This window comes from Lepisma saccharinum, chromosome 15, assembly GCF_977018435.1.
Source record: "Lepisma saccharinum chromosome 15, izLepSacc3.1, whole genome shotgun sequence".
NCBI classification, from domain to species: domain Eukaryota; kingdom Metazoa; phylum Arthropoda; class Insecta; order Zygentoma; family Lepismatidae; genus Lepisma; species Lepisma saccharinum.
Window position 1 is genome coordinate 70,852,329 of NC_139243.1, and position 14,957 is coordinate 70,867,285.

General features: G+C 39.6%; 1 protein-coding gene across 1 annotated transcript in view; it reads left to right on the forward strand.

Moving 5' to 3' along the window:
• The window catches only part of LOC145999324 (uncharacterized), a 207,530-nt gene that overhangs the window by 49,524 nt on the left and 143,049 nt on the right, over nucleotides 1-14,957 (forward strand). Inside the window, exon 3 of the mRNA XM_083136266.1 lies at nucleotides 1,331-2,007. Coding sequence (XP_082992392.1) covers nucleotides 1,331-2,007 — 677 coding nt within the window. The remainder of the gene's footprint in view (nucleotides 1-1,330; nucleotides 2,008-14,957) is intronic.

Consider the following 14,957-nt stretch of genomic DNA (forward strand, 5'->3'; position numbering starts at 1 on the left):
AGAACGTAAAAATGTATGTTGTTTTTGTACTATATTGTCCTGTATCTGGCTTTTGTGTTTTAGTCAGATTAATCATTTCCAGTATTCTAGCATAGGAACTCTGGTTGAATATTTTGTTAATTAATACAAGAAGAAATCCTACTAGTTTGCTTTCTTGATGAGGAAATACACAAGCATTTCCTACAATATTCTTTGCTCGCTCACACGCGCCCTCCGGCAGATTGCTACAATTCTTCGTTGATATATATATTTTCCGAGAAATACGAGACATAATTGCCCAAGCTCAAACCGATATATTAAATACGGCTACTATCACACAACGAACCCTCTCAGAACGCAATCGTGAAGCGCCGTTAACATTTCCCATGTAGGCAATGATGTAGCAACGCTGCATTCTCCAGCGTTGCAACTTATGCAGCACTGCGAACAATGCAACGTTCACAGCCGTCAGTGAAAAATGCTGAGTCATGTAAGTTGAGGGGGAGATCCGACAACGCTGTTCTCTACAACCGCAGGCCCCACCCCCTACGATCTTCCTCGCTCCGCCTTGACGTCACCGCTGATGTAGTTCCGCAATTTTTCACACACTGCAGATGTCTCTGGCGTCGCACAAACGACACACACGTTGTGTGTAGGTGATAAGCACAGAGCCCCGTTGAGAGGAGCCGATAAACACCTGATACACACGTACAGGCACAATGCCCCGAAAAGAGGAACCAGAAAAATGCACTGTTTTGTAGCATAACTCCGAGTACAATTGTCGGACATTGTTCTATCTTTTATCAAAATATAGATCTTGGTCCCCTTCGTCGATTAATTCCACGACATTAAATTTTCCTTTGCCCGTTCGGCCATAATATTAAATAATGTGCTCTCTCGTTCCGAGGAACCACCAAAATTACCTCTCAATGAAAAAGTCCCTCTTAATGCTGGTAATTTTTCTGATCTTGTTCCTCCTAATGACGGGTATACCAACGCACACACACACACACACACACACACACAAAGGTGGTTGGAAATATCAAGTGACACCTGAAGTCAACATGCATGTGACTATGTGCAGCATGGGTTGAATTCAAATTGTTAAAACAGAAAGGTTTTTAAGACACATTAGATAATTTTTCGAGTACTACTTTGCAACCCACCAAATGCCCTCTTGGGACCCTCCAGTGGGCAGCGCCCCATAGGTTGAGAAATGATGCACTGAGTGTATCAAACCTCGCATTCATTTTTTTAAAAATTATAAACTGTGACTTAAAGAAAATCTGATTAAATATTTTTTAAATAAAAATCGTGACTTTAATCCACCCTCCTTGTGATTGTATTTCAGAAGTGGTGCTGGTCTCATGATAATCAAGAAAATTTGGCTGCTCCAATGTCTGATACGGGTTTCTCTTGTGTGGAAGTGCGCATTGAGTCTGAAACAGAAAGTGCTGATCCATTAGTTTGTGAACAAATATCTCTGGAGAATGTGTGGCTTCCGGATGAGTCGTGTGTCAAGACTGAAACAGAATCATTCGAGGAGCCTCCTGATGTTGATATCTCTGTTGACATCAAACCATCTAACGAGTGCATAGAGGATGCTTCTGTTGACATCAAACCATCTAATCAGTGCATAGAGGATGCTTCTGTTGACATCAAACAATCTAATCAGTGCATACAGGATCCTTCTGTTGACATCAAACCATCTAAGCAGTGCATACAAGATTCTTCTCTTGACATCAAACTATCTAGTGAGTACATGAAAGAAATGTCAGTTTGTAAAGTGGAAAGTGTGAATGGTGATAGTTGGATGCACTTTGAAGGCAAAACTCCGGAAGTTCCTAGTGGACAAAATGTTCCTAAAAGTGAAGGATTTTATCCCTGTGATCACGGACAATTTGTTGAAAAAATGCCAGCTGAAGACAGTGACAATGGTGACTTAATTTTAAGTGAAGATAAAGACATGAAGTATAGTGTAGAGAATCCTGACCAAGTAGAAAGTGAAGTGGCAGAGCCTGGAGAAAGGTAGGTGAAGGAAATTTTAGTACATGGATTGAAAATGAGCATGAGAGCACTAAGGTTCAAGATTGGACCTTATTACTTAAGAGTTATGATTCATGTAATTTCTGTATTGTGCCACCAGAGCTGCAGTGTTACACATAAGATTGTCCATGAGTGTCCACCCCACCATGTCAGATTAGAATGAAATTTGTTACATGATATTGTTAGATATATAAGAACCCATATTTTTTTATATTTGGAATATTCACTCTAGTTTGGAATTTATAGTCCTTTGAAATTTCCTGCCATTTGATGCCCCCCCTTTCTTGTGGGATCAAGCAAATTATACAGTGGCATGTCCAGGATTTTCAAAAGGGGGGACTACATATACTTTGTTGGTTGTCAGACTTCATTTTGTCATCTTTACCTGCATCCTAGGGTTGGCATTTTGCCGTTTTATTTTTTTTTGGGGCTAGATTCTACTTTACGTCCTTATTGCTTTTTGTTGGTGGTAACCGATGGGAGTTAACAACAGTGTAGGCTCCTTTTTTGTGTCCACATTGTGAATGTGTGTGCTTTGCTCGTCTGCGTGGTGATTGCTTCTTTGCGTTCATGGTGTGTTGTGCATGTGTATGATCACAGATCAGAATGGCGTACATCTGGTTGCATGGTTTCTTTTTCTTTTTACACTTTCTGTTCACGATAGCCCCACTAACCATTCACGGGTAGCCCCAAAAACCATGCACGGGTAGTCCCACAAACCATTCACGTAAGCTCCAAAAACCATTCATGGGTAGCTCCACGAACCATGCACAGGTAGCCCCACGAACCATTCACGGGGGCGAGGTATGCCTATGAGGTTAGGTTAGGTTCCATCAGCACTCATTTCACCCCTAAATATGTGCTTCATCATCAAAGAATTTCCTCAGTACGTTGAATTATGCATATCCGGACAACATCGGTTTTTATCGATTTCCTCCTCCAGGTAATTTTTCCTTGCTTTGGTATTTACTTTGTTGAATTCCTTATGCAATAACCTTTCCAACAATATATGACACATATTCCTTAGGGAAAGAATGTAAAGTAGAATCTTACCTTATTTTAAAAGAAAAAACCCAGAAAAAACCCATGCAAAATTCATTTTTTTGTTTTTTTCAGGTTTTGTTTATAAATACATATATATTAAAAATAAAATAATACATTTTTCCCTGATAGTATTATATTGGAACATTCAATTTGTATTGTTTTAGTTCACTGAATCAAAAACTATTTAATATTTTTTGTTAACATAGTGAAGAATTGACAATCAAGGTCTCACACCTTGAAATGATTAAACTAAAAACATACATAACCCGTGCTGCAACAGACTATTGAGCACCCAGGCCTACCTACAGACACCCGGCCGCACTCCCACTTGATCCTACTCTGAGGTGGGAGATCATCAAACCAGTTACGGGGTGATGTGTGGTCAGCACGACGAACCCCCAGTCGTCGTCATAGCTTTTCATGATCGGGTTACACTACTCGTTCGTAGCTCCCCCATTTAATCATGATAGTGAGTGTTCACCAGTCTCATACACAGGCCAAAATCTCAGGAGAAAAGCTGTTACGTTTCCCCAAGGAGAGACAAACCTGCACGCGTCCGATAGCTGGAGCCCAAAGCATGACCGCACAACCACAGTGCGGGAAAAGTGATTAAATTATCTAAGATACTATATTCTGGAAAATTCTACTCTTGCTGGATGGTGTAACAGTTAATATATCAGTTCCCAGGGTTGCGCATTGCAATTCTATACTAATACTTGATAGCTGTGGTGGTTTAGTCGACCTTAATGGCAGAGTGGTGCAATGCCAGGGAGGGCCTCCCCGATGGTGCAGTGGTTGCGTCATTGCCTTGTAATCAAGGGGTCCCGGGTTCGATACCCGGTGGAAGCTCATAGTATTTCGGATCCCACTTTAAACTGTAGGTCCAGTCCCGTTTAGCCTTACTGTGCATAACAAATTAATCAATCAATCAATGGGTCCCTGGGTCAGACATGGATGTTTGTGTTTGTTCCAATGAGAATACAGAAAAAATATAGAAAATTGATGTGTGTGAAAATTGAGAAAATAGAGGGAAAAAGGGGGGGGATACTACTGCTTAGGAGGATTACTTTTATTACAAATGTAAAGAAAAAAGTAGACAGGCTGTCTGACTGCCCATGCAGAAGACTCGGGTTTGAATCTTGGGCTGGGGGATTTAAGGTCAGAATTTTTCCAGTCTTGTCCCTGCATAAAGCTTCTCTGGAACTCACCCACCCTTAGATCAATGGATCCTTGGGGAGGGGGGGGGGGGTTAGAGGCAGCCGGAGTTTGGTTCTGATCACATTATCTTCAAAATGAGTGAGATGAAGAATATGTCGGGCCCTACCCCCATATCCCGCGAATGTGCCTTCATTGCGTGGTGCTGTATGCATGGGGGACTTTACCTTTACCTACTATACAACATACAGTAGCTGCACACACTTTTAATTCTGCTTCAATACAGTTTGTTCACAGTTTGTGTTTTCCCTTTATTTTTGTGGATGTTTCAAGTTTAAATATCTCCTCAGTGTATTAACCATGTCAATATTATAAGGCTGACATGTTTAATTGTCTTTGCTGATTTCATCCAAATGGAATACTGTATCAATCCTCCAAAGTATCTGTTTGGTATGAAACTATAACAGTTCCCATTAGTGGCCCTTATTTGGATCCCAACATACATATGGACTAGATTGTTAAGAAAAATTATTTGTCAAGCCGTAGCTTAAGAAATGCCCTAAAATATTTAGGTATCTTTTCTTAATGTCCAAAAATATAGTTTAGGCAGATATTTGAAAGTGGCATCAGAAGCTACCTCAGAATATGAAAAATCAATACCACTTTGATCGGCTGAATACACCTATAACTTATTCATTTCATACATTTTTACATTGCTACTTACGTATTCTGCATCGCGGTACATTCCTTAAGGTGGTGTTATGAATTTTTCAAGGAAATAATGTCCATTTTTCACATTACGAGTACTTATTGGTGTTCGTTTTTTCGTTTCCCTAACATACAATATGGCACGAGAGTAATGGTTCATCATGGTCGTGCTTGTGTTTTGTCGATGGTATGCAGTGCTTCCAACCTTCTTAACCAAAAAATACCTACTTTCATGTTACTAATTTCGTATTTTTTCCCCGGGTTTGAAATTGTGGTTTGTGATCGCATTGTTCCACAAACCTTTCACGGATAGCCCCACAAACCATTATCGCATAGCCCCAAAAACCATTCACAGTAGCCCCATACACCATCACGGTAAGGTTAGGTTGCTTAGATTAGGCAAAGATAGTTAAAAAACGGTGTGGGTGGAAACGCTTGCAGGGGGTTATGTCATCAAACGCATGGGACATCCGGTTCACGTACAGGAAGGAAATTAAAGCAACGTCAATTGCGTATCGGAGATATATTTTCCTAAAAAAAAACATGCATTCGAACTAAAAAGGATAGAAAACACATTCACGAACTTCCACAATGCTGCAGAATGTGATTTCCATAAGTAGATTCTTCTGTAAAAATGAAGAAATACATATTCACTATATCGAAGTGTTACCGAAAAATATATTTTTCATCCACCATCTTGAAATACTTTCAACAAATGCAAATGCAAAATAAAACCATTCCCTGGGTGTATCTATTTGCAACATGAATTTGAGCTTAAAACTGTCCTAACATAGCTGAGACTTGTTTTCTTAATCTACGAAAATCTAACCTCAAATATTTGCATAACTTCAAACTCTCGCAAGGCATGTTAAATCAGTCTGTCGTCCACCATCTTTAAACATGGTGACAAATTTTTCTAAAACATGACTCCAATCCTTTAAGTTATCTTGTAACTCTAAAAATTGCAACTCAAAAGCTTTACATTTATGGCAAAATGTATGTTTGCGATTTTACCACCACCCCTCTCCTAAACTATGAAATATAATTTTAATAGTTTTACTGCAAAATTGCAGACCGAGGAATTATCTACAATGACTGGGTTTAGTTTCTTATACTCTGAATATCATTGTAGACACTTTTGGGGAAAAAGAGAACATGGTATAGATTGTGTATGCAACACGAGGAAAATCAGTTTTTCATTCACAATCTTGAAACACATTGTTCAATTTCACTGACATGTAATACCATTGCAGTCTGTCAAGTTTTCAAGGTGCAGAAACATGTTATCATGGTCACTAATAGATGACTTGTCATTCTTTGCCCATCCACCCCACCCATGCTCCTCCTAAGTCATGCATTATATTTTGATACTTTTATTGTGAATTTTCAGTGCCAGTAATGTCAGAATGCCCCTGAAAGTTTTATGCACAAACCTAGAAATTGTAGTCTGTAAAAAGGTTTGAAAATGTCAAAAATGGTCAAAGTAAGGAAGTATACGTATGCATTGTATACCCCCTATATTTAAGATAAAAAGAAATCGTGGTAGATTATGAGAGTGCTCGACTTCTTGGGTATAGAGCTCCTAACCACAAATAAGATTTATCCTACATTGGCAAGGAACCCATTACGTTCAATCAATGCACTGAACTGAGGGGAGGGGTCACCGGCCCAGTGCAAGGCATTGGAAAGAAAACAGAATATTTGCACACATACTAAATTGTGAGAAATGAAATGAATCATTTGAAAAGTGTTTGATTTAATTATACCACAGTTTACTTTATTCTACTTTCACGACTTTTCAATAAAACATACTCAATTCCCCTTTGTAATGCCTCTCTCCAGAGACAACCCATTAATTTATACATGAAGAAAATCTAAATTCTTGCAAAATCCGTTATTTTTGTAATAAAATCAAAATATTTCATGGCTCGAGGGGGGCATGACCCCCTTGCCCTCCTGGGTACGGGCCTGACCCAGACATTTACATGCATATGTGTGTGTGTGTGTGTGTGAAACAAGGGAATTGCTGCATGAATGACAGAGTACAGTGAAATACATTGATCAATATGATCCACAATTTTCGAATTTTTGTTTCTGCACTTCATTTTTTTTTTTGAAGAAAAGAATTTTTTTTTTTTATTTATTAAAAATATTAATGTTCAATCTTCCAGTAAAGAAACATACACTCCAGACTCAAAATTGTATTGAGTAACTGACACCCAGTTGGTGTGTGTGCTGGTAGGGGGGTTATTACTTTGACCATGTGGGGAATCAAAACTTAGGTATTTCAGCTTGTTTGCAACACTTGTGGGTTGAAATTTTTTCAACAGACGCGAGCATCATGTGCCTAAATATTGGCCATATATTCACATGGAGAATTATAAATCGTAAGTTTGCACTGGAATTTTGTACACTTGGCAACACTGTTGCTAGATGCCAGTTCACATAGCTTGTTTTGAAATTCCAAGAGCTAGTCATAAATACAGCAACTAGATGTCTGTATATTCATTTTAATCTCTAAGACTTCTTTTCCAAAAAAGTACAGTTTGGCCTTTAAATGTCCCAATTTAGTCATTAAACTAATCATGTGCATTGAATGAATATATTTATATGGTCCTACATACACCTCATGCATTGCTGGTTTCCAGAAATCGACCCACCATTCATAAAATTGTTGCTCTTTGAAGTACAACAAAAGCAAGATATTTTTTTGGAACACCTGTTGCATGCCTGGGCATCCATGGTGATGTAGTGGTAACATTGTCACCTTGTAATCAAGGGTTCCTCGGTTCAATACCTGGTGGAGGCACTCAGCATTTTGGATTCCACTCTAAACTTTAGGTCCAGTCCCAATTAGCCCTATTATGCATAAAAAAATTAAAGTATAAAGTGCTCCCCTGTGCTATGCTTCCCACCATGAAGGTGTATAGGAGTGTGGAGTTAGGGCCCCACATTTTCTTGATCATGGCTAAAGGTGTAGGTGATGTGATCAGCACCATGTCCCTCCTATTATGTATAAAGTGGACATAAAACAAAAACTTACACAAACAAACTCTTGCATACGAGTATAAGGGCAAGTAGTAGAGAGAATACTCTGTAAGAATGCACAAATGCTGTTTCAATGAACCTTTTGAGGATTGAGCATTCCAGGCAGGCACTTCGTAAATATGACAGTGACATGTTTAAAAGTTTCAAAAGTTTTATTTTGTCATGATTACCTCCAAATGTCAAGCTATTTACGCCCACAGGCCCAATGGCAAAGCCTGACTTAAATAACATTGCAGATCTTTCCTTGGGGGGGGGGGGCAGTCTTTCATAAATCAGTGAAAATAAATTTATTATTTCGTTATTCAAGCAATAAAAATAATTTTCATAAAACACTGAAAATAAATTTATTATTTCGTTATTCGAGCCTTAAAAATAGTTTTCATAAAGCACTGAAAAAAAAATTATTATTTCGTTATTTGAACAGGTCATAAAATCGATTACTTGAAGTATCGTTATTGGTTTCGGAAATATGATTTGTGAAATGAAGTCACATTGTGCCAGTCTAGTACTGTGGTCAGGCACAGTAGTGGTGGTAGTGGTGATGAGAAGTCAGTGTAGCCAGTGTTGTGTTCGATTCACTCAGTAGTGCAAATACAGAATTTATAATTTTTGATTTAAATGTATGGCCAATACTTCAGCACATGTTCTCTGTGTCCTGTTGACAAAATTTCAACCAGCTACAATGCGAGGTATACAAATAAAACAGTCATTTGTAGATTATACCATTCACAGCCTGTTCACCTCAAGTACAAGACAAATGGTTCATGATTGTGAATAAATAAACTTCCTAGAAGATATCAAACTCTGGAATGATTTAATCAATATTGTCCGTTTCAAGCAAGTGGTCATGCTGGTGATATATCAGAATTTCTAATGCTTCAAATTAGGGATGGCCAGATCCGGATCCTGGCAGATCCGAAATCCGGATCCGGTTGGGTCCGGATCCCAAGGATCCGGATCCTAAAATTTTTCGGATCCGGATCCGTGGATCTGGAATTTTCAGATCCGGATCCGGTACTTTCGGATCCGGATCCAGTACTTTCGGATCCGGATCCAGTACCTTCGGATCCGGATCCAGTACTTTCGGATCCGGATCCAGAACTTTCGGATCCGGATCCAGTACTTTCGGATCCGGATCTAGTACTTTCGGATCCGGATCCAGTACTTTCGGATATTGTTACCTGCTAATATACATATATATATATATATATATAATATACATACATACACACACATATATATAGTGTGTGCGCGCGCGTGCGCGATTTGTAATTAATTAATACACTTACAAGGGAGGTCTAAGTTAGGGATGGTCAGATCCAGATCCGCTTGGTTCCGGATCCAAATTTTTTTCGGTTCCGGATTTTTTTTGTTCCGGATCCGGATCCGTGGATCCGGAATATTCGGATCCGGATCCGGAATTTTCTGTTCCGGAATCGGATCATAAAATTTTTCGGATCCGGATTGTTTTGTTCCGGATCCGGATCCGTGGATCCGGATCCGCGGATCTGGTTTCGGAAGAAAGGCTAAGGCAATAGAATTGCCAATGTTGGATTCGTGTCCTGGCAACCAAAGGTTTATGACATGTCACTCACTAATTGCACCGCGAAACGGGAACGAGTTCTCGAGGAAGATCTGTGCCCTCCGAACTAAAACATATGTGCTTGTTACCGCGGTGCAGGATAGGCGAATTCGAAAAAGGGGCCTCCATGACATGGACTCTGAAATTTTCATTCCAGATTTGACGTTTCTATTTAATATGCTAAGATTGCTCGTGAGTGGAGATTTTGATCTGTCTTATTCTGGAAAATATTATTTTCTTGTCTAGTCCCACATGGGCATTGTACAAGACTTTGGCATGTCTCCTCTCGAGAGACGCGACCCCATCTTATCTTGCCTTGTCTGTCTCATGAACAACATTAATGAGCACGTGTGTTCAATTTCATCATTTCATTACCTACTTACTTACAACACTATGGTCAGTGCTTCCCCTACTGCGTAGTGGTAAAATCATTGCCTTGTAATCAAGGGGTCCCTGGTTCAATACCCGGTGGAGTCAACTAGAGGTTCAGATCCCACTTTAAACTGTAGGCCCAGTCCCGATTAGCCTTCTGTTCATAAAGTAGACTTAAAACAACAAATCAAACAATCAAACAAACAACGCTATTGCCAATGCTGTAGTTTTGAGTTTCTTGACATCATAAACGTCTAGAATCCTCTTCGAACTTCATTTTACCGTAAAAAAAATTGCACGAAATTCCACCACTGGTGACAGTTCTGTAAACAGAGCATTATTCTTCCATTTGGTTCTTAAATGGTCAAATAAAGTGTAAATGTAAAGAGTTTTAACAGTACCAGATTCAACGAAATCATTTAAGTGGAAGAAATAGCCATTATGCAATTTTTAAACGCAATGAAAAATATAACAATATCGCCGGAGTTATATTCCATTTTGATCTACTTCTGAAAGCTCAAAAATAACACTGCTCGAAGTTCCAAGTTCAGTTCCGAATATCCCATCTGAGCATGTGAATTGTGCATACTTGTACAATTTGTACATACGCCAATATTGTAGTTTGTAAGTACTGACAAAACCCGTTTACATGCGTCAAACGTTTAAGTGCATTTTATGCTCAGAGGGTTAATTGTGGGCGTATTACACGTTAAGGTGGATTCCATAAAATTATTCTATGTAACTTTACCCGGCTGAGAAGCACCTTGAAAACAAGGGGACAGAATTGGTAGTACTTTATTGGCTAGACCCGATTTACGTACAGCCAACAGCAAAGATAATAGCAGGCAAATTGTCAATCATTCTTTTCATTTATATTCTAAATCCTGGGCTGTTTTAGAATTTTGCTGACGCGAAGTAAATGTTGTCCTCTCATTATTGTCGTTTTCATTTCAATTTATGAACATCACATTATGGAAAACATTTCTGTATGTATTTCGTCCGCGCATTCATTATATCCCCAGCGGTTAACAAAGGGAGCGGTACTCTTTGTTAAAAGAAACACCCAAGCTGGCGGTTTTCTTTTGAAGTAGAAGCAACAAACTGGAGTAAGAAAGCGATGTTGCCAAATTGAAGTGATAAAAAGAAAAAGCAGAAGGAAATTAAGGAAAAAAGAAAAAGAAAGAGAAACAAAATTAAAGAATATGGAAAGAGAAAATAAATACAGATAAAGATAAAAAAGGAAGTGTTTAAGGGTATTATCGAAAGGGGGGGGTTACATATTAGGCCTTAATTGAGGAAATAGGAAGCTCTTGATAAAGTGTTAAACCTTAGATTGTCAAGAGATTTCTGTAGTTTAGAGAGAGTTCGAACATTAAATTTTGGAGACTGTATTTAGCGATATTGTATGTAGTACACGTTTTCGACCCCAAACGTGCCAAAAAAGAAGCTGGAAAAGACAAAATATCTCGGGATCTTAAGGAAGTATTGACACCCCATTAAATTAATATTCTTGAAAGCCTGCAAAGAAATGGGTGTAAACATTTTCTTGCTCACTTCACCCGAAATCACGTGTTGCGAGAATGCGTGTTTGGCGCTTTACTGAGGTGAATGTGAAGTTTCATACTATAGCTGCATTACAAGACATAAACGAAATTCTCGATATTCATTAATAACATCACTTCTTAAAATATAATGCTTATGTTAGTGTTGGTATACTGCTTAATTTAAAGCAGGTGCATCATTTGGAAATATATCGAATCCGTATTTCTAACTTGTCACAGGAAAATTTTAAATTTGCACTGAAGATAAAATCCAATTAATTATTGTTATGGATTATGGTTTGTTACTAAAATAATTATATTTACCCGAGGAAAACGGGGGGTGAGGGTGAGGGTGAGGGTGAGTTCTTTGAAAGAGGAACCCTGTTATATTATCGCCCTGAGGTTAAGAATTTCTAGCTAGGGTTCTGTAATGTCTCGTGAAACAAACTGAATCTGCCATACGGCTGGAGCATATTATTTGGTTTGCCAAGGTTGAATTATTCTATCTTTATCTTAAGTTGTGTCACAATTTGTGTTCAATACTCAAATTGAGTTTTATAAACCCACTCAAAAATACTATGTATATGCATATTTACATATTTTAATTTACTACATTTAACCAATCAATGTGCTAGCTTTAAGTTTTTTTTCGAAAATCGAACAATCAAAAAATATGGACAATGTAACATGGTATTTCATTCAAATAGACATCAACTATTACACATTCATCCAAACTATTTTCGGGGGTTTATGAACGATTTTAGGGGTGGTCTTGAGTGATGGGCACCCCTGTTTAGGGAATAAGGGCAGATCAAGTATAGTGTTCTGTAAAGCTAAGAAAAAGTTACTTTCGGTAGACACACTGTCGTAATTAAATACTTTGTGGGGATTACGATATGGTTTGAGGGCGCGAATGATGTTTTTGTGGGGTCACATGATATAATCTGGGGGGACGCATGACATGATTTTTGGGGGGAATGTGCCATTGGCTTTGAGGGGGGTGGGCACCTCTGCTCTCCATGAAGGAAATAATATCCTGCAGTTTTGTCTTCATACTTAGGATTTTCACTAGCAGCCGTGAGTGATAACTTGCATTATGCAAAGTCTAAGGAAAAAACTAAAAGCACAACACTATAACAAAGCAACAAAACAGCACCATAACACAACACAACTAGTTAAAAAGAATCAACCCCGCACGTGGTTATGGAGCAAAAATAATGAGAGGCGCCTTGCAACTACAAGAAATGTAAATAAAATGTGGCAACAACGTCTGAGTGCATGCGCCTATCGGGAGCGGCTTGGCTATTGTTTGCTATTGTTGTCAGTGTTAAGTTTTATAAAAGGGTTGCCGATGGGGACATAATAAACGCGCGGACTTTACTCAGTGAAAGGGGCGATCTTCGGTCCTGTGCGCAATTGGGGTTCGATGAGACACCTGCAACTCGATAGATGCGCAATTCGTGCTAGCCCCTTTTAGTTTGTTATAATCCAGCCTGTCTTCAAGATGGGTAGAAGCCTTATCTGGAAGCACTATGAAAAGAGAGGCGACTCGGCAGTTTGTACGTATTGCAAGTTCGCGATAAAAAATAGCAGTAGTACTGGAGTTTTGTGGAAGCATTTGCGAACTCGCCATCCCACTATTGCTACAGACACTACAGAAGTGGAAGGAGAGGAGGAAACTAGGAGCATACGCAGGTAATTTTTGATTTAATATACCTACTTGTGTCGGTGTGTAATATCTGTGCCTGTGGGTAGATACGAAGAAGCAAACTGCGAATAATAATAGTATTTCCATTATATTTAACACCCTGTGCTATTTTTGAATCTCATTCTGCCCTTACTAAAGTTAATTGTTCGAATCTGTCGAGAGAGTGCCGCAAATATATTATTTACTCTTCTGCCCAAATGTTATTTGGATGTCCGTCCAACATAACCAACCTTTCCGAAATTACATAGGGGATAATTTGCCTTGTACACATATTCAGAGCCCCCTTATATAATATATAGCCTGAATTGTAGTTTTCTTCGAGACATGATCCGAATAGGTGTTCTCAGGTTACCAGCTAGGTTACACAGGTGCTAGGTCACCCGTCGTGAACACTACATTTTCCCCCTAGGTGAGAGAGCACTAAATGCCCGGGGCACCGAAATCACTTTCAGAGAGCATCCAGGACCTGTAAATCTGACACTAGCTTGATTGGCAATACAATTTCCTTAAAGCATGCTTTACGGGAAAGCAGTTATCCGGTCCTTGCAGGTCGAAGGAAAACAGCCTCTTGCTTGCAGAGTTCCAACAGTTCCTCCACTATCACCTGGGAGTTTATAATACGTTTGTTTGGCGTCTGCTGCCAGCGGCCGTCTGTCATTTTTTCAAAGCAGAAAATTCTATACACTCGCGCGTGAGTGTGCGTATGTGTGTGTGTGAGAGAGAGAGATATATAGAGGGAGGGGGGTTTAGCTTGCTCCATGAAATGCTAATTGATTTGTTTAATTGTACTTGCCTTTTCTTTCAGTTTAGTCTAATCGCGAATATGAGGACAAATGTTGACATGATGAAAATGTTGAAAGATAGATGAATGATTACGAAAACGGGTGGACAGAACAAAATAAAAGTTTCACAGAGAATTACACTGGCAGTGAGTCCAGGTCCCAGAGCCCCGTTAGTCTGCAAATTGCAGGCAATGGTGTATTAAGTGAAACATTGGTTGGGGTGTCATCGGAATGGATAACTCGTTACCCTCCCTCCAGAGACAAACACTTGAAAATTGAAGAGAAATATCCCCCTCCCCTTCCCACCGAAATAAGTACAACTCCCATATAAGCACGATACTGACATACATTTAGGAAGATAACATCTCAACTGTTAGTCAACATTTTGTTTACCGATCTCTGGAGCAACTTACTTCCAACCTTTGCCAAGATGGTATTTAATATAATGCACCTCATTACATATCGCAGGTAAAAAGGTAAAGGTAAAGTGCTCCCCTGTGCTTAGCACCACGCCATGAAGACGTATAGGGGGTGTGGGGGTAACGCCCCACACTTTCTTGATCCGGTCATGAGTGGGGGTGATGTGATCAGCATCACGCCCCTGACCGCCTTTACCCCCCCAGGGATTCCCCCAGGTACCCATGTCATTCGACGCTGGGTGGGCGCTGGGGCCGCTTCCAACGTTAGAAAAGTTCCCGTATTTGAACCGGCCGGGGATCGAACCCGGGACCTATAGCATGGTAGTCAGACGCGTTACCGACTGAGCCACCGCGGTCTGAGCAATATTAAAACATCTACAGGGTCCTTCGTTCAGCCTTGAGCGCCTTGACGGCGGCACGCTTAACGGCCGTCCGGACGCCAACTTCCGTCAAATCGCGTGCGATATCTCCGCTATGAAAGCCGCTAGCTTCGAAATGATTTTTGTTCTCAGAATTATAGTTACAATTACATTCAAAGTAAGCACGTTAATTGACACGGCATGTTGGAAATGT